Genomic DNA, 23,794 nt, shown 5'->3' with positions numbered 1-23,794 from the left:
TGTAATATTTGCCGTTTGCGGTAGTTTTTTTTTTTACTTTTGAGTTTCTTATTTTATAAGTAATGGTTGTATTTGTTTAAGTCTTATGTCCTAAACTAAAAGCAAAATAATTTTCCTGTAATATAAACTGCGGCAATGTGAAACAATATAAATATGAAATAAGAAATCTCAAACCAACTGAAAATATTAAGAATATAAAACAATACCATGAAAAACGATAAATTGATTATAAATATATTTAGATATGTATATGGAATTATATAAACGATTATTAAAATTAGTCACTCATATCGATTTGAAAACAATTGAATCGCTTAGCTTATCAATACCTACTTAGAAGAATGTCAGCATCAAAAGCATTTTGTCAGTTATAAATTCTGTTTGTGCCGATTTTGTGTGTTTCTTTGACCGGGCATACAAAATTGCCTACCGCGTAATAGAAGTACTAGCAGGTAAAGCACGCTTTGCGCCAAAACATTTTAAATTTTCCAAATTTTTTTATTTGTAAAAAAGCACAAACGAGGAATCAAAGGAAAAGTTGATCACAAATAAACGGGAAAATTTCCTAAAACCAAATTGAAACTTAAAATCTCGAAGCAAGGTCTTACTAACTTTTCAGTGGTTCTTCATTAGTTTCAATATTTCAAATTGTGCTTTAAAGCATTTTTGTTGAGCGTTAAAACATAAAATAAGAACAAAGAATTAACGATATATTAAGTAAATTGCAAATAATGTAACGTTCAATATGTGAACTATATACCACCAAAACACGAAAGAAACCCTTTAGAGAATACTAGAAACTAAACAAAGCTAGCCATTTCTAAACTATTCCGTTACTTTCGTGTACTTTTCCACAACTATTTTGCGCTCTCTTTAACTTTACTTAGTAACATTCCGTTTGCATATATTATGTTTTGTAATTAAAAGAAACCGTTTAATAACAACCGAAACCCCGTTTACGAAGTTTGTATAGACGTGCTTTGTTGGCAGACTTGCATTTTTGTCTCTAGATGCCACTACTTTTTTGAGAAACAATCTGACAAAATGTTTTTGTTTGTTTGCACACAGATGACGAATGTTTCTATGTTGGATTGGGTCACGACGGAGGTTCAGCACGGCGTGGAAATAATTTTGCACCAAACGCATACAAACCATTCCAATGTTGTCCCACTAAACTGGAAAAGTCAACCAAAGTCCCCAAAATGACCGCACAGCGCATCGGCCACGGCGACGACGATATTGCAAGCAAGCGCGGCGGCAGCTCCGCAGGCAACTTTCAATTTGGACCGGCTTCAGCGAGCGGAGGGACTGGTGCACCCGGCAAATCGGCCAAAGCAGTTCATAAAATGGATAAGGAAAGCAAAAAACCATTCAGGAAAATTGTGAAGAAGAACGCCGATGATGATGACGACGACGACGATGATCGCGACGATGATGATGACGAGGACGACGACGAAGTGGCTGCACCAATGGGCAAGGTCTCCTACACCACTCCCCGTAAATCTAGCAGCTCTGCAGCGAAGAAATCAACCGGCGGCAACAAGCAAGTGGCCAGCGATAAATCCTATGACAGTGGAAAATCGTCGAAAAAGGCTAAGGATGGCGACAAATTGAATGTGAAGACCGGTATGTTCGGCTTTGGCAGATATATTATCTGGTAGTTAAGTGCCAGTTTATATGTCGATAGAGCTTCTAGAATTTCAATTGTTGCGTAATATGATATACACATATACATAAGAGATGTCAAATGAATTATGTTTGTATGTTTGCATGTATATATGTATGTATGTATGCTATGACATTGTCTTTGCATTACATACATACATACATACGTACATTGCATTTGTGGAGAATGTGCGAGGAGACATTTTTTCCTGTTTTTATGTGTTTGTTTTATTCTTCTTCTCTTTTCTTCTGTGTCTTGCAGGCTTTTATTATTTGCATAAACGACTAAAAAATCTATATGACCTTTTTCAGGATATCTCTCTATGGGAATAAGGAAGCAATATAATTGAAAAAACACTATGTAATCAAAAAATTATAATTTACACAAGCAAACATCCACACTGCATTGTTCATATGTACTAAGATAATAGAAAATACCAACTACTAATCAAACTCTGAGGAAATTCATATCAGTAGAAATACATATGTACATACTGATTTGATGCAAAAATTCTAAAATACTAACAGCAATTTTCATATATAAAACTATTTAATTTTATCCGAAATCAATTACCTACTTTAATGTTTCCGACTAAATGAAATTACTAATTGTTAATTGTAGCAAAAAGTCGAAAGAGAAATTTGTAATTTGCACTAATCATGAAGTCCCCCAAAGCTACAGCTTCCTGTCCTCTGGGTCATAAGTATTTAAAGCACAGTAAACATTTATCATGCTGTCTTAGAAAACAGCTCCCAAAACAACTATAAAATTTCTTTATGAAAGTTATCACAGCAAAAATACAATTTTAACAATTTGTTCACTAAAATATTAAAAAAATAAGTTTTTAATACTTTTATAACTTAAAACATATATGTATGTAGTTGAGAGCTAGCAAGCTCATGAATAATAAAATCGGTTGAATACAGGCTTTGTCTATACTGTGGGAGATTTGAAAAACTTCCAAATCTCTGAAGAACTATTTCAAAAATAAACTTAATAAATTTCATCAAACATACGAGCACAGCGAATATCGTATATAATGAATTTATCCAATGACTAAATCAATAACAAATCCAACCCCTTTTGGCAAATCACGAAAAAACAGGATAAAATGTGCGTTGAAATCTAGATTTTGCTTTAAGATAAAAGCCCTAAGGCAAATGTTTATCCAAAAAATAAGTTTGTCCTTATGAAATACTGCCATGGCAAGCCGCTTACCACAAGCGCAATACTCGCTAAATTCGCCAATTTCGCCAATTTCGCCAATTTCGCAAGAGCGATGCATTAACAAAAAAGCACACATATTTCATTATGTTCATAACTTTTTGAGGTTATGCATACCTGAGTATATACTCGTAATATTCAAAATACATTGCAACAACTAATGGAAATTTAGCAGATAATCAAAAATCCCATATCAGATATGTAGCATCCATCCATATAACCGTATATCTGATATTGGATTTATTTCGGGATGCACAGTTGTCGTAAATGACCAATCATATGCCAATAACAACAATAACATAAATACGAAATACGAAATACAAAGCAATGCAACAACAAACATTGCAAAAATGTTCCACTCCTTTGCAGAGATGATTCGTTCAACAGACAACTCAATCCAATTTAACTCTTCAATTCTCAAAACAAACAAAAAATTAACCAAAAAAATAATTAGTTGTCTTCTAAGTAATTTCAGTTGTTGTACAGCATTTGCACAGCGCAGTTGTTGGGTTGAGGATATGGCTGTTAAACATACAGAAATAAGTTAAGAACCCAATCACCCAATCACATGAAGTTTTAATATATTTTGATTTTAATATATTTTTCATTAAAAACGGATGCAAATGTACACGTACTCGTATTCTACAACCCATGACTGTGCTGTGTGCAAATCTGTTTCTGGTTTCGTAAATTTTATTTTTGTAGTTGCTTTTGCTAAAAGCTCCAATTCTTCCGCTCACTCTTTGCGCTCCTCGTTTCGCTACCACACTTGAAAGTGGGTATTGTACTATGTTCTCACATTTGTTGATTCTTGTATTCACATAAGCCACTCCGCTTGCTCTTCACAGCCGTTCGACCAGCCCTTCTTGCCAAGTCAATTAGAATAAAAGAAACTCAATTAAACTAAAAACTTGTTCAACTAAAGGCAATATGTACTTGAAATGCCAAAAAACAATAACAACAAATGTCAGTTAACTATTTTAATTTTTATACTGTTATACTATTTACATACTATTATTGTTAGAGAAGAGAACCGAGAATCAATTCACTTGATAATCTCGAAAGTTAAAAGTTGAAAATTTTTCTCTATAACTACAAGAAATGATAATTTTTGTAACAGTACTTAACACTTTTGATACTATACATTTACACGTTTTGTGCCTTTTTGTGTACACTTTACAATGTAGGGGACTTGAAAATTATTGCTATCTTTTTTTAACATTTATTTTATAATAATATTTATGTATTTATAATGCAAAATCTGTTAACTATTTTTGGAGCTGATAAGAAGTAATAATAATAATAAATAATAAAGGAAGAAGAACATTGTAATAATCGAAACAAATGCTGCTATTCATAAAAACAACATAAATACATACATATGTATGTATGTACCTATGCGGCGCTTTCGATTAATATTTTTGTAAGTTTTGTTATGCAAAAAACGCAGTTGTTGGTGGCAAACGGTGATGTTGCAAAGCCACCGTAACACACCGCACCAGCACACAGCCACAACTAAAACGAAATATGAATGTATATTTTTAGCGGAAGTCCTTGGACGACAACCGCGCGATTTTTGTAAACTTATTTATTGTTGTGCCGGTATTCTAAATACCGTTAAACTAACGCCTTTCCCAATTGCATACGTACATTCATACCTATGTACAGCAATAATTGTTGGTATGTATGTGTGTATGTGTGTGTGCAGATGTGAAAGCGCTGTTATAATTTAGTAAAGTTGAAGCACTTGTTATAAATGCAATTTTCTAATTTTATTTAAAGTAGAGAAAACACAAACATACATACAAAATTTTGACTTATGAATGAAGTAAGCTTTCGATATATAACTGTTTTTTTTTCAAAAATACAAAAACAATAACAATACTTATGTAACATTTTATAATACAATGTTGAACAATAGCGAAATTTCGAATGTACAACGGCATACAAAAGTATGTCTGTCTCCATGTATGCCAATAAAAATAAGAGTGCCACGGAGCAATAGTTAAAGATCAAATAATTTCAATTGTCAAAAGAATCATTTATTAGTAAAATTGTAATTTAAAACTGATATTTTTAGAACTTTAATAAACAGATTTATACAAAAAAAAAAAAACAAACGCAAACGCATTCAACCGAAATTTTTAGTTGAAGAGAACTGAACAGAACTAATCCATCTGATTCGCAACAATGTTAACATTACTCCCTTGACCGCAACTAACAGTCCAGATATGTATATCCCTAAATAGTTTGGCGCATAGGGTCTCCCAATTGTCACCCAATAAAACAAAACGATTATTAAAACACTTGCATACGATTAGTCTGAATACATTTTATAATTGGCGCTTTCGTTGGGTCCTGAATTCCTCTTAAAGCACAAATGGCATTTAATTTAGTTTATTTTTTTAATGCTGATATATTTACCATTGTGTTACGAATTTCTCAAAACTTCGTTTGTTCTTTTGTCATTGCTATAAGTAAACCCTCTTATCAATTTTCTAAATCGTCTTACCTTCAATTGTACTACAATCGTGTCGCAGAATTTCATTTTCTTCACCAGCAAGCCGATTTTATATCCTTCTTCTCCAAAATAAATCTGAAGATTGCAATCTTGTATGTTACTATAGCAAGATAGAATATTTACAGATTTCTGTTTGCTCTGCATGGAGATAAAAAATAGTATTTAGTTGCCAGGGAAGTAAAATTTATTTTTAATGAAAATATACGGTGTGGCACTTAGAGATCATGAAAATATTGTTATGTCGGGGACCTGTGAGTGCTACGGGTTATGTAATACATTTGGAGATATTCTTTTCTTGATACGATTAACATTTATCTTGGTATGATTCAACCTAATGAGTTCTGAAGAACATAGCGAGATATCGTTTACATTAATTCGCTCAGTTATCAGGTTTTCAAAAATTGTCCATCGTTGATCTGGCGTTAGCGAAAGTTTACAAGCTACCATATTTACTACATTTCCTGTATACATTTAGTTTCGTAAATACAACATATGTTTATATCTTCTAAAATATTTTTGACGCTTCGATACACTTTTGAATTGATCGGCACACTGCAGCAAACAGGTAATGAATATCTATAGACATTTGTTTATAAACTAATCAGAAGAAGTTGTTAATTCAATTTATTTATCATTTAATGCATTTACATTCGAAATGAACAGGTAATATTGAGGACCCACAAGTCGTCTTCAAATGGATTTTGGAGCAAAAGGCCGATGAAAGTATCGAGCTGATAGATCGTGACACTCTGAATGAATACATTAACACCAAAGACTTTCTGGCTGTCGTCTTTTGTAAGTAAAAACGTCAAGAACAACAACAACTACAATACTAAGTAGAAGTATTAATAAACTAAAGCGACAACAATATCGAATCGACTGCAAGTTAACGTTGCTTTTTATGACAACAACTACAATAGGCGATGCAAATAAGAATTGTAAAAAGTGTTTGAAGCGTTTGAAGCGTTTGAAGCGTGCTAGCGATATTAGTTTAGTTAGTTAGCCCACTAAAAACTGTAACTGCTTATCATTCATTAAATTACATGGCATTTACTTAGTAGTAACCACTTGAGTTGGCCTAAGTAGTTCTATTTTGTTTGAAACTAAATTTGCACTTATTGACATCACGTTCCATGCTTATCGCTTGCAGATAAAGAGGACGATCCCGATGCGCCGCGCGTTCTTCGCCATATCGAACTGATTGACGATGAGGCGCTCGAGTACGGTATCTATATTGTCAAAATGAGCGACAAGCTAATGGCGAAGAAGTATGGCTACCGCAATCCACCTGGCTTGACATATTTCCGCAAAGGCAAATACATCAACTATGACGGCGATATCGACGATGAGGAAGAGGTATTGGATTGGCTCACCAGTCCCGCTAATATGGAAATGACCGACCACATCGAGAAAGTCAACCGCAAAATGTTTGAGAAGATACGCAAATCATCCGATTATTTGGCTGTGATCTTCTGTGAGTAGCGATCGCTCTTGTACATTGTCATTTTCAAATTGGAAATTTTCCTTGCAGATAGCGAGGAGTGCAAGCAATGCCCGCGGGTGCTCGCCGAGGTGGAGCACATTGATGACGAAGCCGACAAGGCGGGCATCGATTTTGTTAAGATCGACGACAAGCACATGGCAAAAGAATTTGGCGTTTTCGCGTTACCTGCAATTGTGTTCTTTAAGCCATCATCGAAAGAACCAGTTATCTACGCCGGTGAGTAAACTATGGAAGTACCTTGAGTGACTCATATTCTGTTTGATGGTTAATCTACTCTAACGCAAAGTTGTCAAACAAGGGTATGTCAAATACTTAGCTCACTTTGTTGAATACACTGTGCTCTAATGTATGTAGTGCTTTATGGCAATATCATTTATACTACTATGAATAAAATATGAATAAAATATTTATCCCCGTATTGATTTATAATTGATTTCATTGCTTTTGATTTCAGGTGATCTTTATGAAGAAGAACAAATTCTTGCTTGGTTACTCACGCAAAAGGACCCAAGCGGAGATGTTATCGAAGATCTCGAAGGCGAGAAACTGGTTCATTTGATTGAGGAATCTGGTTCGATTGCGGTGTATTTTTGTAAGTAAACAATTTCGGGGGATCATTTAAGAATCTAGTGACATGCTGCAATCGGTTTGGTGGCATTAATGGGCAAAGTTGTAAGCATTTCCCAATTATTTCTGTCAGGCGAACTGTAAGGAGCAATGATATTCTATCAAAATCCTACTGCAGTCAGCAATGGAAACTATGAAGAAACACTTTATCAGAATACTTTTCTGAAATCTGGACGTTCGAAATCTCTGAATGATCTAGCAGTTTATCCCATCCTCTTTCCAAAGCCATCTACAAAAGTAATATTCACATAAGAATGGAGAAACGACAACAAATATCATGCTCTATCAATACTTTGGCTATGTTTCCTTCACTTATAAAAAGAGCTCTTAGGTGGTCCATTAGTTTCAATTCCTTCTATTTGTTCTTCCAAGTTTCTTCGCTTGAGCCAATCAACATATTTTATAATTCGTTGTTAAAGAAGAATCTAAAGACATGCCTTAAATATCGTCAATATTTGAGTTTCTCTATCCAAGCACTTACATGTACATATCTATCTTAGACATTATAACCTATAATCCTGACGTGTATTTCTTAGCAACTTGCAGAATTTATTGCTACACTTTTGCGCAAAAAGATTGCAGCACTCAGAAATAACCATAATAAAATAATAGTTGATTTAGTACATTGCATTACTTGTCTAATTCAGATTATATAACTTAATGTAATTAACCATATATATATTTTTATTCGAAGCTAATTTTCTAATCCGATCTTTCGTTCAAGTAGTTGCAGTTCATTGGCGACAAAGAACTTCTCTTCTGTAACTAACCATAGAATAAGACAATAGAATATAATTTTGCTATTCTATCGATCGAATTTAATCATTTTTTCAAACTTGAATTCTTTTCAATTTTCAATTAATATAACGAACTCAACAACGACGGCAACAACCATTTTAATAAAAAAATATACTTTTGACTCTAAAACCAAAACACACAAAAACAAAACCAAAAACATTCGAAACCGAAATCGAAATCGAACCGAAACCAACTCGGAACTTAGGGAACAAAACGCAGTGTGACATTTGCACTTCAAAGGCAGCACGTAAGGCAAGACTAAAGAAGGAACGCGAGGCGCAACAGCAGGAGGGTGGTGCGGGAGCAGCAGCATCTTTCGGTGGAGAGAGTGAAGCAGCTGCAGCCGAAGCAGAAGCGGTGGGAGAAGCTAGTGCGTCCAAGGCAGCGTCTCCATCCTCCACCGCTGGCAGCAGCAAGCACGACGATGGTAGCGAAACATTAGCGTAGCACAGAGATTCCCAAGATCCCTAAGAATACCGACTGTGTAAAAAAAGAAACTTTTTGATTCCTTGCCACCTTGCGTGATTATATATATACATACGTACATACATACATATATGTATATTTATTGAATTTTTGCAATTACATAGTTTGTAGAGAGTTCCCTACTTTTGGCAACCCAAAAAAGCGACTGAAGTTACGCAAAACTTTTTTGGCACATCCAATCCTCCGAAGTAATACTAAAAGAGATCAATAATATCCTAAAAACCTGTCGCATTTTTTACCACTGCCTACCCTCACACAACAACAACGAATCAATTTTGTGCCCCAGCTATCTAGCAGGCTTATGCCAGGTCCACCATGTAAATATTTTAAGCAAGCAAATCTCTAAAAAAATTTTTAATGGAGACTTTATTCCGCTAACCATCTATCCAAAAACACGGCACCCCAAACAGTGTGGACTCGTTCGATTTTGTGCTAACTTTCTTGCTTTCTTCTAACTCTTAAATGTCCTACCATCCGCTTTTCTGTAGCCCCTCTCGCATGCCAATTTTCCACTCAACTTGATATTGTTTTTGTTTAGATGCCGACGGTTGTGAACAGTGCACCAAAGTATTGGAAGAGCTAGAGAACATTGACGACGACTGTGATAAACACGGCATTACATTTGTCAAGACTCGAGATTTCTCTGTTGCCGATGGCTACGGTGTACACGAGTACCCAGCCTTGGTGTACTTCGAGGGAGGTATTCCAAATGTATTTGAAGGTAAGCAGTGACATAATTGAACTTGGCTGTCTCAATACGTTGATAATGTCTCGGACGAATATTTGATATTGGTCGAAATTACATTATTCCAAAAGAATTTAGAGCTCACTGATTACAACAATGCATAAAATCACAACACACCAATCACAACAACATGAAATAGTTGGTCTATGTTTTTAAGAGAAAGTGTTTTATTCTCTATAGGTGAATTGAACGAAGAGGAAGAGGTCTTACAATGGCTAATAACGCAAAAGACTGAAGACCGCATCGAGCTAATCACCCGCCAGATGCTCGAAACTATGGTTGAAGAAACACAATACTTGGCCGTTTATTTCTGTAAGTGTTCCCTGTAACTATTTGTAAACATTCTAGTTTCCACTGGAGAACATTTGTTTCTTCTGTTTTTCGTAAATGTTGCTTAAAATATTCTAATAGTTTTTTCCCCTGTATTGTACATTTATTTATATTTATCATGAACGTCCACACTACCCCACACCAACAACACTATAAATACAACCATACAATTTATATATAAAAAACAAACGACTATACATTCCAATCCAACACAAACCAATACCAAAACCACAAAATCCCAGTGCCCACTGAGCGCAATGGAAAACCACCCGCTTATTGCCGCAGTTTTTGTTCGCCTGCCTCTTTAAACGGAAGCATGAACAACACCTCGAAACACGCATCCAAACAATTTATAAAGAATTACATTTCACGCAAAAGAAAACGTATCGAAAATCAAGGTATTCACAAAACAAATACTACATAACCTAGAAAATCTGTACTTAATCTGTAATTAATCCAAAGAATGCAACGCGTACATTAAAAATATTATACTTACACTCTGACCTATCTGGAAACTGATAAATGCTCGTAGATTTCTTTCATTGCATTTTCGAAACTAATTTGATGCTTCTGTGTCAGCATGATCGCAATTAAGGTTAGGTTAGCTTTGAATATGGTGTTTACTCTTTCTTTTACAACAAATACCTGCCGAGCTGGCCAAATGTCAAATAGCAGAGTATCTTTCCAAACTAAATGTTACATGTTAAATAAAATATCTAAAAAAATCAACAATAATTTAACTAAAAAACAAATACAACAATTTAGAATGTCATTATATTATGTCTCTATTCGACTGACTCTGTATCCCATTTTTACTATTTTAAAATCTTTTCTTTTCTAAATATACGAATTATTTTGAAGTTCAAATAAAGAAATAAACATCAAAATCCAATATATGAATATAAATAAATCGGGTATCAACCTATGTAGGTCTGTTTTAAAATTGTCTCTCTAAGAGGTTGTCAGAGCTGTAGACAGTTATTGCGTAAAGTGAGTATGCATAATTCATTTACTAACGGTTGTTCTTTTAAATATATATATTGTATTTAGTTTGGAAATGAATACCTTCATTTTTGGCGTTTTCTTTCTCTGTCTCCTTGTAACACAAATAGTTTAATTTTCTTTCTTCAAGCTAACCTAAGCAAAATTCGGCTTTACCCCAAGAAGCTCAAAGCTGTGCAAGCTCACTACTTACAATTCCGAAGATATATATTTTCAATAATGATAAACTGGCATGCTTTCACTCATCACTAACCTTCCAAATAATAACTACTAATTCAAATTGATCCAAAATATATATAGTAATAGTGATTAAGTATTTGAACATCACATCCATTCCATATTTAAAATAACCACAAACTTCAGATGTTCGTAACATTTTACACAAAGTTATTGTCTGTGAAAAATAATTTTTGCTGTTAAAAATATTCCTTTTATAATTCACACTAAAACCTATATACTGATATGCTTTCGTTATCCAGACAAAATCAACTGCAACATTTGTGATCAAATTCTGGAGGGTCTTGAACTGATCGACGACGAGTGTGATGTCTTTGGCATTCATATGGTCAAGATACAGGATCCGCAGTTGGCAAAGCGTTATTCGATAAAGACATTCCCGGCGCTTGTGTACTTCCGGTAAAGTATTGCCTAATCGTGCACCCAAGAAACCTTGGCCCATTGAGTATTGTTTTAACACAGAAATTAGTATATATACATAACACTAATGTATAATATGAATGTAGTCAGCTATAAAACCGAGCTCTGACGACTTCTTAGATAATGAAAAATATTGGGCAATATTGACAAAATTTTATACTTATTGATTAACATTCTTTATTTTCTTCCTTATAGAAATGGCAATCCTCTGCTTTTTGAAGGCGATTTACAAAACGAACAGTCGGTTTTGGAATGGCTAATAGATGACGACAACCGTGAATTGGCAGATGAGATTGAAGAAGTAAACGAACGTATGTTGGATCGGTTGATGGCTGAGTCTACATTACTAGTGGTGTTCTTCTGTAAGTAACGATGATTCTAATTAACGTCACTACATTTTTTATCTTTGGGTATACTTTTAAACGAATGATTTTAAATATCCTTAACACTATAGATGAAGACGATTGTACCGAGTGTGAGGAAATTCTCGAGGAGCTGGAAGAGATTGATGGTGAAGCTGACATGTTTGGCATTGACTTTGTGAAGATTGCAAGTATAGATGCGGCAAAGAAATACGATGTGGTGAATATTCCCTCACTAGTCTACTTTAGGTGAGTAAACTGAAACAAAAAACATAAAAAGGGAGATCAAACAATATTAATAATATTAATAATCTTTTCAGAAAACAAGTTCCTGTATTGTATGACGGTGATTTACACCAACACGACAAGATTATAACCTGGTTGACCTCCCAAGATGTTTTCGAAATTAAAAATGAAATTGAGGAAGTAAATCGTAAAATGTTAGACAAACTACTTGAGGAGAACGAATTCATAACGGTTTTCTTTTGTATGAAATATTAGCATATACAAAATGTAGACAATGCATTTTACAACATTCGTTTCCCACTTATCTTTTTTTAGATGAACACAACCAGCAAGACAGTATCGCCGCTTTGGAAAAACTGGAAAACATCGATAGCGAAACGGATAACCTGGACATCACATTCGTTAAGATGGCCGACTCCCGCTATGCCAAGAAATGGGGCGTTACAAAACTGCCAGCTTTGGTCTACTTCCGACGAAGGTTTCCCAGCATTTATAGAGGTTAGTTCGGGAATATTTGTGTTGAGACAAACGTATGCATGTATATATTAATTGTTTTCCAACTTCTTTGTAGGCGATCTTCTTTCCGAAGATGAGGTTTTGGAATGGTTGCGCAAAAATCGATTCCGTCAACCGGAACTGAATATATTCATGTATGCGCTAATCGCATTGGCTGTCGGTTTCTTATTATACACTGCCTTCCTGCTGCAATGCTTTAAGCCGGCGCCACCGCCGCCACCGCAACATCCAAAACAGTCCTGATAAATTCAAAAACAGACAATAATAAATAGTACCATAAATTAAGTGTTAAATTGAACATAACACTGGAATATAACGGAAAAAAATCAACCGATTGGGAAAACACTTAAACACACATTTCAATATATCGACAAAATAAAAACTAAAAAAAAAAATACGAATTATCATCCAATTCCTACAATCGTCTAAATTAGACGTAAGGAAAATGACTATAACGATTTTTTAGCAAACATAGAACCGAAAGCGAATCCAAATAAATATTCACAAACAGAGAGAGAGACATAAAGAGCATCGATTGAAATACATTTTTTGAGAACACTATCGGTTATGTGGAATTACACAGGAAACTGCAAACGAATTATTTCTGAACGGAAAATTCACAAATAGATATGTAAAAGAATGGTCCGCCGCAACTAAAACCCAAACGAAATTAACATTTTATTTGTTTAAGCGCAATTGAGAAACTTACTTTATTCGTTGCCGTACGATTTTCGAAAATGAATTCGAATTTATTAAATAAAATCCAGCTGCACGCGTACATAGCATGTATGTTTAAGTCGATTGTATTCGCACTTGTAAATTAAATAAATATAAATTTTTTGCTACAAAATGGATGAAATAAACTAAACTTGGATGATAAGAAGTAGATGTGTTTCTTTTCCGTTTAACGGAGGGGCAAAAACAGATAAGCCTTTATTAGCAATTAGATTTTAATTGATCGTTTCTTTAGTTTTTCACAAAAGTAATTTAATTTTTTAATATAACTTCACCACTTTTCACTTTGCAACTAATAAGCCCTATGTGTACAAAAGGACTGAACGATCAAACGCTCGCAAGAGTTAATTTTGCCAACTTGACCGAAAGAAACTCAATGAAACTTTAAACTTTTAAAACTAATCGTGATAGACATTGAGTTATTTATTATATATCAAAGTGATCAGGATGAAGAGACGAGTTGAATTCTACATGTCTAGAGGGCCAGTTCGTCCCTCTGACCATGTATGTGACAACTTAAGTAAAAATTTAGATAGTTGAGGCTTGATATTGCAAATTCAGGTATTGCAAATGGCTAAAAAAAATCTCAAAAACTTCCATATAAACAACATATTGAGCTATAAAAGTAGGGATGGGCGTCACCGTGGTTTGAAATTACGTTGGAACCATTTAAGTGTACGGTAAAGATAAAACGGCAGACTTGCATGTGGACGAGTGTGAAAATTAGACAAGCACCAACAAAGATATCGGAATAAAACTTAACACACACAGTACATTCGAGATCATTTACTCTTCTCAAGTAATCATTCTCGAATTACCCCAGCATTATATATTGCATATAATTATATTACGCCGAATATGTGGTCTAATTGTGAGTTAACACATGATTACTAAGATTTCTACTCTTACATAGACATTGATATATTACAGTACACATCATTAAAAAACGATGAAAACACAAATTTTGAATGTTTAAACTTATTAGTATTTTATATAAATACGGGCATATGTGCATATATTAATTCATTGATTGTTTTTTATTATAAAAGTTAATAAAATTTTTGCTGTCATTAATTTACTTTATTTAACAATTTTTTCAAAATGTATTATATTTTCATTCCGCTGTCTGTCTGCTAATTTCTGCTAGCTTTCCGTTTTTTACTTACGCTAGCTGTGAGAGTTACTTGCTATTTTTGACATTATTCCTCTCCCAAAAAGACAGCAGCTGCCAGCAGTTCGTATACAGAGCTAATACCTCACGGTACTCTCAGCTGTTGGTTTTCCTTATCAGCAAATTTTGCCAGTTATCCCTTATCAATATTTCATTCTAACAGTGTTGCCAACACTTGCATAACTTAGGGGGTTTTACATAATTTCATTTCAGTCCACCAATACTTTCATTTCCAATCATTCAGACACATATTCATTTCATTTTTTAAAATCATTCATAAAAATTTCATATGCAAATATTTGCGTTTAATTTATAAAACAAACAAAATTATTATTGCTATTGATATTTTAAAATCGCAACACTGTTTCGCATTTCAGTGGTGAGTGCTGTTGATTCGTGGGCATAAAACAAATGCAAATACCAGAGAATGTCAATTATAGAGAAGGTTCATGGTGTGCCGATTGTCACACTGGTCCGCTTTTCGAAGGGGTACTCGTTTCTATAAGCGTGTTTCACCACATGTAGCTATAAGCGTGTTTCACCACAGTTTAACATTAGAGGGCTCAAAAATAACAGATTTGAGCGTTTTCATGTTTAAATGAGAAAAATTGTGTTAATTTCAATGTTAATAAATGTACGCTTAAAGATTCGCTTATATACAATGCGCGAACGACTTTGCATATAGTATGTATATATGTAATTTATGGATATTTTGTTTATATTTGATATTAAAGTACATGCGTACTTATGTAATAATTGACTTAAATAATGATTTATTCTATAAAATCTTTGAAATATTTAATAAACTAAAAATATTACATATAATATGTAAATGTAACATAAATGCCCATATATGTATATGTATATTTAATTACTTTTTTTCATGAATAATTTCTATAATATCTCAAAATCATGAATATCCGCGCATTTGTAATCATGTGTGCATGTAAACAAATGTCAAAGAATCATTCTGATTGTGTAGATATGTCAATTTGTCAACATTCAATATATATATGTAAATATGTGCACTCATGGCTTTATATAAAATCTTCGTTGCCACGGTCAACCAATGGCCGAAGATTATGATTTTTTGTTTTCATGTCATAGAGTTGTAATGATTGTGGAGCGTACGCAGGCAAAAAGGCCCAGATGCCCAACATACTATGACGTTAATTTTTATGCCTTGTTTCTTACAAAGATCAAAAGTAATTATTTAAAATGTGTCTTAATATATTGGTAGAATATTAAAATGTATTTAATTGTGTAGATACATCATTAATACTTCAATATTTGTCAACGCATATTAAGCGCAATTATTATTACGGCGGGATAACATGAAACGGCCCTGTGAAGCTCGATGTGTCGAAAAATTGATGGCCGCCTGCGCGATGCCAAAGCGACGCAACATTGCGTTGTTGGTAGAAAATCGGCTTGTCGTAAATATGTATGAATAAGTATGGGCATGCAAACATATCGACATAAATTTTTGTGAGCCACAGAATTTTTGCTGAAAAATATTTTAAATCGACTCAAGGGCTATGTTGCCATTTTTAACCTTTTTCAGATTTTGCGGCGTTGCAACTTTTCCTTTTGCAGGGAACATTAGAAAAATCTTCAATTTATGATTTTTGTCATCGTCGCGAAAAGGCGTTTGTTGGCATGGCCTGCGCGGGGAGATGTGTATGGCTCTGCTTTTATGAATGAAGCAACTTTGCCAAATGAATGTGCGCCTGCGTTCATGAATGAAAATGTTTTTGTTGTGTTTACGACAATATTTGGCAGCGTCGATTGGCTGCCATATTGACTTGTGATGCTGCTTATGCGTTTGAGGCGCTTGTTGTTTTTGTAGAACAATGCTTTTGATTTTTTGTGGTGGTTGACAAACTTACGTGCACGCATATGCAAATGTAAGTTTATGTGTTTGTTCAGTGACATGCAAACATATGTATGTATATGCATACAGAGCAATGCGTGCACATGTGACATGCCCTTCACTGATAAGTGATAATGAGACAATTCGAATTTTTGAAGACATATCTGCATACATATGTACAAACGTAAATGCTTATATGTATATAGATATACATACATATGTATATGCAAGTTTAAGTTATGAAATTTGTTGTTTATTTTAGTAATATAGGAAATGTATTTAGTATAAAAATATTTTTATAAAAATAAATAAAAATATCTATGAAAGTTAATTATTGTATAACATTATATACACGTATGCAGCTTAATTTGGTTTTTACTACAAATATGGCTCTGAAAACGCATAAGTCATTTTCAATTGTGGATGCATTCATATATAAGAATCATATCAGCTCATATGATTGTATATAAATGTATCAACACATAAGCCAAATAGCTAACATTCCGCTTTAAAAAAATGTAAACTTCTGAGCATAATTTTCAATTAATACTCAGTTCTGTTAAAAGGCACTGTTAATATTTCTCCTTCCGAACCGGCCGTGGTGAAACACGCTTATAGAATCTTGATAGGTTTTGACAATTCACACGCTTGTCCGCAATTGGACCTTCTCTATATTATACGTTCTCTGTGTTTGGCCCAGAAGAAGAATGGAATAAAAACAAAATTGGAAAAGTTTTGCTTATCGGAATACCAGTAAATGCAGAGAACTTCGACTTGTAGCTGGAAGTGCACGAGTATACACATAACCAATCGGCGTATCCACTACCGAGATTCAAAGTGTGCAGCAAAGTTGACAAGTAGAGAGAGTTAGCAATGTGTGCCGGAAGAATACAAATCCATTGAGAGCGTTATTGTTGGATATTGAGTGGAGCTGCGCTCCCTGGAGGCACGACACAACGACAAATCGTTTGCATTTCATATTTAAGGGAAAATCAAATCAAAGGGAGTAACGAATTTCAGTTGATTTCTGTTGTTCCGCGATTGATGTGAGTTGAAAAATAAATGCGCTTGTCTCACGTACATATTACGGTGCCATATCAAATGAGAAGAACACCAAGAAATATTAACTAAATTGGCGGTCGTGGAAAAAGCACAAAATCGTTCGGAAAATAAATTAAGTTATTCTTTATTTCATTAATATAGTGAAACGAATTGACATACCATTGATGCGTAAATTGGTGAGTGAGGCCATTTTAAACCTGAATATATACAATTACGAATTTTGTTAGTTTCTTTGTCGTAATTGATTTACCTCTAAAGTGCAGTATAGAAAACAGATGTGCTAGAAAAAAAATAACCATAATAACCTTGAACTCGCTCCCACTAACAACAGTGGACGTCAAGAAGTGCATGCTCAATAATTAGTGATTATCACAAAAAATAAACTATTAAGCACTTTATAAAAAGGTATTATAACATAAGTTTGTAAAATACCAAATCCTTCTCAAAGGCGTCTTAAACAGCTGTTGTCTTGCTAGTTTCATTATATATAATACTAAACATACATTTTTAAGTGCTATTGATATGTTGGTATGTAAATGTTGGCATGCAAATGCTTCCATTCATTGATCTCGCAATGCGGAAATGTTTTGACACTGTTTATTTTCATCTTCTAATATGTTTTTTGGTTTCTAAAATGGATGTGCCTATTTTGAGCCTTTAATATACTGTATGCATACATTTGTATTATTTTATTGGCTCTTAATTAACACTATGCACACCATGCCTCTTTTTTCAATTTACAAACTCTGGATGTGAAGGTGAAAGTTGTCAGCGTCACAGTTTATAGCTGTTGTTAAAATTTACACCATGATTATGATTTGCCTCTATGTTATATGTATGGGTATATAAAGGCTAAAAAAGCCTGTAAGAAATTTTAAGTCCGTTGTGCGGATCATTTCTCATACTAAGTAGTTCCACGGAAACTCAATTAATATAATTATACAAGACAAAAACATCGCCCCATTATGGTTGTAGGGAATGGGAAGGCATAATTACTTTTATTTTATTATTATTTTCTAATTTGGTGATTACCAATTTTTTACAATTATCATACAGCTCACTACATACGCATATTTTATTTTACATAAAGCGTCGGTTCAAATACTGATAATATGTATATAAGTATGTATGATCAGACATACCATAAAAAATTATGTCCAGAAAACTTTCAATTTGATCGCTGGTCGTTACGTCGATAATTTCTGTACGATATTTAAAATTGAACTATAAATGTGTAAATATATATCTCCCTTTAAATACCTCAAAAAAGTGTATTATCTTTATATTAGAACTGGTTGATTCAACATCAGAACCGCGGAGGTGTACCAGCAAATCGATAAGCGGAAACTAATTTTTTTAATTTTCACACGAAATATATATATTTCTTGTTTCGCGGCTCGACATGTTCTTGTGACTTGTCCTTAGTATGGACCACTTCGACCCACTATCCTCTATAATATAAAGTCTTGGGTTGAAACTTCAGAGTCAAAAAGCACAAAATTTCTGAACACAAGAAATAACATAATCGGGAACAATTTCGGCGCTAAAAGTAATAAAATTTCTTGTATTGTATTACTAAATATTAATATTGATATTTATAATTACTATTATCTCACAGTAAAGATTTTATAAAAGAACAGAAGAAGTAAAGAAGATTTATGACATATAATTAAACCAAAAACAGAGTATTGTTTTTGTTAAATATTGTTTAGAATATAATTCGTAAGATTATTATATGCATGTTGAGAAAGATTTAAACGTTTTATATTGCCATTACCGTTATTCACCGTACAATGTACAATGTTCTAAAATTTTATATAATTGTTTTCAGATATTTCAAAGGAAATCTTTTGAGAAAAATTGTATGTAAACATTACTATGAAATTGGATGAAATTGTTGCATGGTAAGTAGGAATAAGTGAGACTTGAAAACAAAAAAATTAATTCTTCATTTACTGTTATTTCAGGTATCAGAAAAAGATTGGCACCTACGATAAGCAGCAATGGGAGAAAACAGTTGAGCAGAAAATTTTAGATGGTTTTAACAGTGTTACACTTAAAAATGCAAAGCTCAAAACAGATCTGATTGACGTCGATTTAGTTAGAGGTTTGTTCACCCCAATATTTACTTTCCTCTGTTTTCGAACACACTATATCGGTTATTTTTCGAATAGGCTCCACGTTTCCTAAGGCCAAGCCCAAACAATCTCTTATAACTGTGATACGTTTGGCTTTATTACGTTACTTCTTCTTGCCTGTGTTTTCACGATGGTGGGTCAAGCAAACATCACCAAATACATTCGCTGTGCTCCTTCTAATGTACATTACACAAATGGTCACTTGGGCAGTATACACCTTCAATGTGCATCGCTTTGGTGGCATCGATAACTCAAAATCACCAGCATCACTTATGGACACAAATTTGACCAGGAGTAATGCGACCAAGGCCGATGCCGAATATGCGACTAATCTTGAAGAAGAAGAGGTGCCAACCTGTTTTTTATCAACATGTATTTTACATGTTTACATTTAATTTTTGGGATCCATTTTAACAGCACGTTGTCACTTTATCGGACCTGATTATACCCATGGTACTGGGCATGCTGCTCAGTTTTATACACTCGCAAATAGTGGCAACCAATATTTTAACTAGTGCAAAGTCCAAGCATAGACGCTGTTCGAATGCCAGCCAGAGTGGTAGACCACCACGACAGAATGGTGAGAATCGTGTACGCAGACGAAAAAAACTGGTGAGGTAAACTTTCGTTGACATCAGTAAAGTATATTTCAATTTGCATAAATGAACTTATGCACATACATTTATAATTTATATATAACATGTAGAGTGCGGAGTCAAGAGTCTACTGATGCCTCGACGCAGCAACAGCAGACAGCAGAAGTGCTACAACAGCAACAGCAACAGACAGCCACTACACAGAGCTCACAGCAAACACGCTTATTATGTGCCATGCAAAGAATGCAAACGAATTCTGAGAAGCTATCCAAAATAACTAATGCCACTACTAATGTCGTGGATTCGGCGCTAAGCAATAGTGCTGCCGATGCAAACGACTCCACAACAATGCCAAAGAAACGGCCACCAGTGCCGCCGAAAATAGCACCAGCTCGTATAGGCAGTGCAGAGACCTTCAACAACACGACCACCACCACGACCGGTATACGACGCTGCAACAGTCCCGCCAAACTGAAGCTTGATCTCAAATGCGCAACGGTAATGACGACAAGTGCTGCAGATTTCAGCAGCACAAGCACCGATTGCAATACCGATAATAATAGCCCTACAAGTAGTCATAGTTTAGGAAGTAAGAAACGAAATGTTAATTGGCACTCGCCAATACATAACTTTGCCATAGTGAGTAGCGAACCGACTGCGATAAGCACACAAGAGAAGCACCAACAAACCTCGCCACAATCGTTGTCATCCCCCTCCGGATCAGCCTCCGTATCGGCAGCAACTACAACTAACACCAGTGAAACAAACTCTCCGAATACAACATGCGGCTCAACAGGAACCGTGCGTAATAGTGGTGGCGCGATCGACACCAGCTCCACCACTTCTAGTGCTGACTGCTCTCCCGGCTGCAAAACGGTACGCATCGATACGTGCGTACAAGAATTCTATGATGACCTCATTAGACGCACTGATCGCCTAGTTAGTGCACATCAAAGGGAATGTATGGCGGATCAGAACGCAGAAGGGGCACTTAATAATATTTCCTTGGCGACACCGGCCGCAACTCTTAACAACAACCGGCGCCAAATCTGTGAAGATGATGGCTTTGAGAGTCTGAATGGCAAAAGTTCAAGTGGAGAGGAAATGAATATAGCGTTACCGGTGTCGTATGCAGAGAAACCGCAACTGTCCGAAGAGAACAAACTTCGTTTGCGATTAAATGCAAACAACCGGGTAGAACGAGTGGAAGACACCAGCAGTTATGAAGCAGAGGTAATTTACTGAACTATATTGGAAGAAACGTTGCTAACTTTTATTATATGCACTATGAATGTTGTCACAGCCACAATCAGGCGCTTATTATCGCCTCAAACCGCTGAATGAAAAAACTCGGCCGTGTGAAATTTATCAGCCAGCGAGGAAACTGAATGTTGCAATTGGAGCGGATATAAGCAGTGGCGACACCGATGAAGAAGGTGATGACGGAGAGACTATATCAAGTCCTGCTTCGCTGGGCAACGTCTCTAATTATACGGAGTGTACAACCTCCGCTACAGAATGGCTTGGTGTTACAACAAATAGTAATTGACTTGAATTATTGAATTATTATTTGAATTATTAAAATGAATATGATCTGTTCGTAGGTGAAGAATGCAGTTACAGTTCAGAGTTGGAGAATTCTGATAACTACAAAAGTAATCAGTTTTCAGATGAGGATGGATACGATGCAGATTTCATGCCCACAACTATATTGAATCCGCACGGCACATCCGATCGCAGTAAGTTGAGCGTACTTTCAGATGCGAACTAAATAGTATTTTTTAATCTGTTTCCGTTTATCTGCTAGTCAGTTGCACGGTTTGGGAACAACGCGAGATAAAGAAAGCTCAAATGTCCGTGCTTGAGATTTCATCTTGCATTATCGAGCGCGTTGAGTCAATGCCAGAGACCAATGATTACATCTATATTGGTCTGGGTTTCTCATTTATTCTCTCATTAATACCATCGTTTTGTCGACTTTGTGAGGTATGTCACTTAATGTTACTCATAGCTCGTTATAATTTTGTGCTACTTCTTATTCGCCTTAGGTAACAATCGACAGCTCCAATGCGAGTGAAATTAATTATCTCGAAGTACCTATGCTGCTGTGGCAGAAAGCGGCATTTTCCTTGTGGACAATATTTGGCTTTGCCTTCGGTAATACTCAATGGGAGCGCACTGTATTGGTGATAAGCTTCCTACAGCGGCTCTGCCTCACCACAATTCTTTTTATTGTGTTCGCTGTAGCGGAACGTACTTTTAAACAGAGGTAGGGAGTCAGTTGCACAAATTATGTGAAACATCTATCTTAATTGTATGATAAAATTTATAGATTCCTCTATGCTAAGCTCTTCTCACATCTGACATCATCACGTCGAGCACGTAAATCCAACCTGCCACATTTTCGGTTAAATAAGGTGCGAAATATCAAGACTTGGCTTAGTGTTCGTTCATATCTCAAGGTAGAATACATTTATAAAATAAAATATATTTTAAAAAGGTAATATATCGTTTGTTTAAAGAAACGTGGCCCACAACGTTCCGTTGACGTCATTGTGTCAGCCGCATTCATAGTCACCTTGCTATTGCTGGCTTTTCTCAGTGTAGAATGGCTTAAGGACTCAGTTCATTTACACTCCCATTTAAATCTAGAAGCGCTAATGTGGTCTACGACAATTGGGATATTTCTAGTCCGATTCATGACTCTGGGCAACAAAATACATCATAAATATCGAAGCGTCTCTGTTCTAATTACCGAACAAATAAATTTATATCTACAGGTATGTAGCATATTTTTCACTACAGAGCTATTTAATAAATATAAGCGAGTCACTTTTCAATTCAAATTTCCAATTTTTCTCTCCACATCTTAACCTTAAACTCAGATTGAACAAAAACCCAAGAAAAAGGACGAACTCATGGTGTCCAACAGTGTGCTTAAACTGGCTGCTGATCTGCTAAAGGAATTGGAATCACCTTTCAAAATATCTGGGCTTAGCGCCAATCCCTATTTGTTCACCACAGTAAAAGTTGTCATACTCTCAGCTTTGTCAGGAGTATTGAGCGAAATGTTAGGCTTCAAATTGAAACTTCACAAAATTAAAATTAAGTAAATTACAAAATACACGGAACAAATTCTTAATATCGGAATGATGTAACATAAAGTCCACAATGTATTTGAATCGTACGTATTCAATGGAAGTAGTAGCAGCACTGAGTTACAAAATTTATGTTTAAACACACATTTTGTTATTTAAAATATTTCAAGTGGTCTTATTTTTACTCTGATAATTAAATGCAATGTTTTAATACAACACCTTTCATAAGGATGCAATTAAATTAGAAATCTCTAGAGTCAAAATAATGAATAAAATAAATATGTATTTAATTTTAAATAATAAAGAATGATGCAAACGAAATATTTGCTGAAATGAAATGTCTACTCTGATATACATGGGTGATTATCGTCTAATATTTATGGTGGTACAATAAACAACACACGATAATTACTATGTAAAATTATAAAATAAATAAA

At 34.7% G+C, this 23,794-nt stretch overlaps 2 protein-coding genes across 23 annotated transcripts in view; both read left to right on the top strand.

Moving 5' to 3' along the window:
* Nucleotides 1–12,953, top strand: part of LOC105221368 (uncharacterized) — a 35,573-nt gene extending 22,620 nt beyond the window's left edge. For 7 of the 21 annotated variants that reach the window (XM_054234938.1, XM_054234936.1, XM_054234945.1 and 4 more), the window contains 14 exons: nt 6,075–6,206; nt 6,562–6,885; nt 6,943–7,131; nt 7,370–7,507; nt 8,546–8,767; nt 9,365–9,547; nt 9,752–9,883; nt 10,144–10,299; nt 11,383–11,539; nt 11,756–11,922; nt 12,015–12,171; nt 12,243–12,409; nt 12,484–12,666; nt 12,740–12,953. In XM_054234938.1, the coding sequence (XP_054090913.1) occupies nt 6,075–6,206; nt 6,562–6,885; nt 6,943–7,131; nt 7,370–7,507; nt 8,546–8,767; nt 9,365–9,547; nt 9,752–9,883; nt 10,144–10,299; nt 11,383–11,539; nt 11,756–11,922; nt 12,015–12,171; nt 12,243–12,409; nt 12,484–12,666; nt 12,740–12,927 (2,495 nt within the window). In that variant the 3' untranslated portion in view covers nt 12,928–12,953. Of the gene's footprint in view, nt 1–1,068; nt 1,627–1,927; nt 4,767–6,074; nt 6,207–6,561; nt 6,886–6,942; nt 7,132–7,369; nt 7,508–8,545; nt 8,768–9,364; nt 9,548–9,751; nt 9,884–10,143; nt 10,300–11,382; nt 11,540–11,755; nt 11,923–12,014; nt 12,172–12,242; nt 12,410–12,483; nt 12,667–12,739 lie in introns of those variants that run through there. The other 14 variants (XM_054234948.1, XM_029046312.2, XM_029046315.2 and 11 more) reach the window with 6 other exon arrangements.
* A 4,182-nt stretch (nt 12,954–17,135) lies between these two features.
* LOC105221367 (protein phtf) lies at nt 17,136–23,695 on the top strand. 2 transcript variants are annotated; one of them, XM_011198285.3, is made up of 13 exons: nt 17,136–17,701; nt 19,357–19,429; nt 19,493–19,632; nt 19,700–20,010; nt 20,081–20,280; nt 20,370–21,492; nt 21,563–21,800; nt 21,864–21,998; nt 22,067–22,245; nt 22,308–22,528; nt 22,592–22,721; nt 22,782–23,039; nt 23,145–23,695. In XM_011198285.3, the coding sequence occupies exons 2-13, from the start codon at nt 19,404–19,406 to the stop codon at nt 23,370–23,372; spliced, it is 3,189 nt and encodes a 1,062-aa protein (XP_011196587.2). In that variant the 5' UTR covers nt 17,136–17,701; nt 19,357–19,403; the 3' UTR covers nt 23,373–23,695. The 2 variants fall into 2 exon arrangements, with proteins under 2 accessions (XP_011196587.2, XP_054090925.1); XM_054234950.1 differs by lacking the exon at nt 17,136–17,701 and adding an exon at nt 17,909–17,930.
* Nucleotides 23,696–23,794: the final 99 nt, after the last annotated feature.

The sequence above is a fragment of the Zeugodacus cucurbitae genome, chromosome 6 (assembly GCF_028554725.1).
Source record: "Zeugodacus cucurbitae isolate PBARC_wt_2022May chromosome 6, idZeuCucr1.2, whole genome shotgun sequence".
NCBI lineage: Eukaryota > Metazoa > Arthropoda > Insecta > Diptera > Tephritidae > Zeugodacus > Zeugodacus cucurbitae.
The sequence above is the reverse complement of the archived record's forward strand: the minus strand, read 5'-3'. Positions and strand labels throughout refer to the sequence as shown.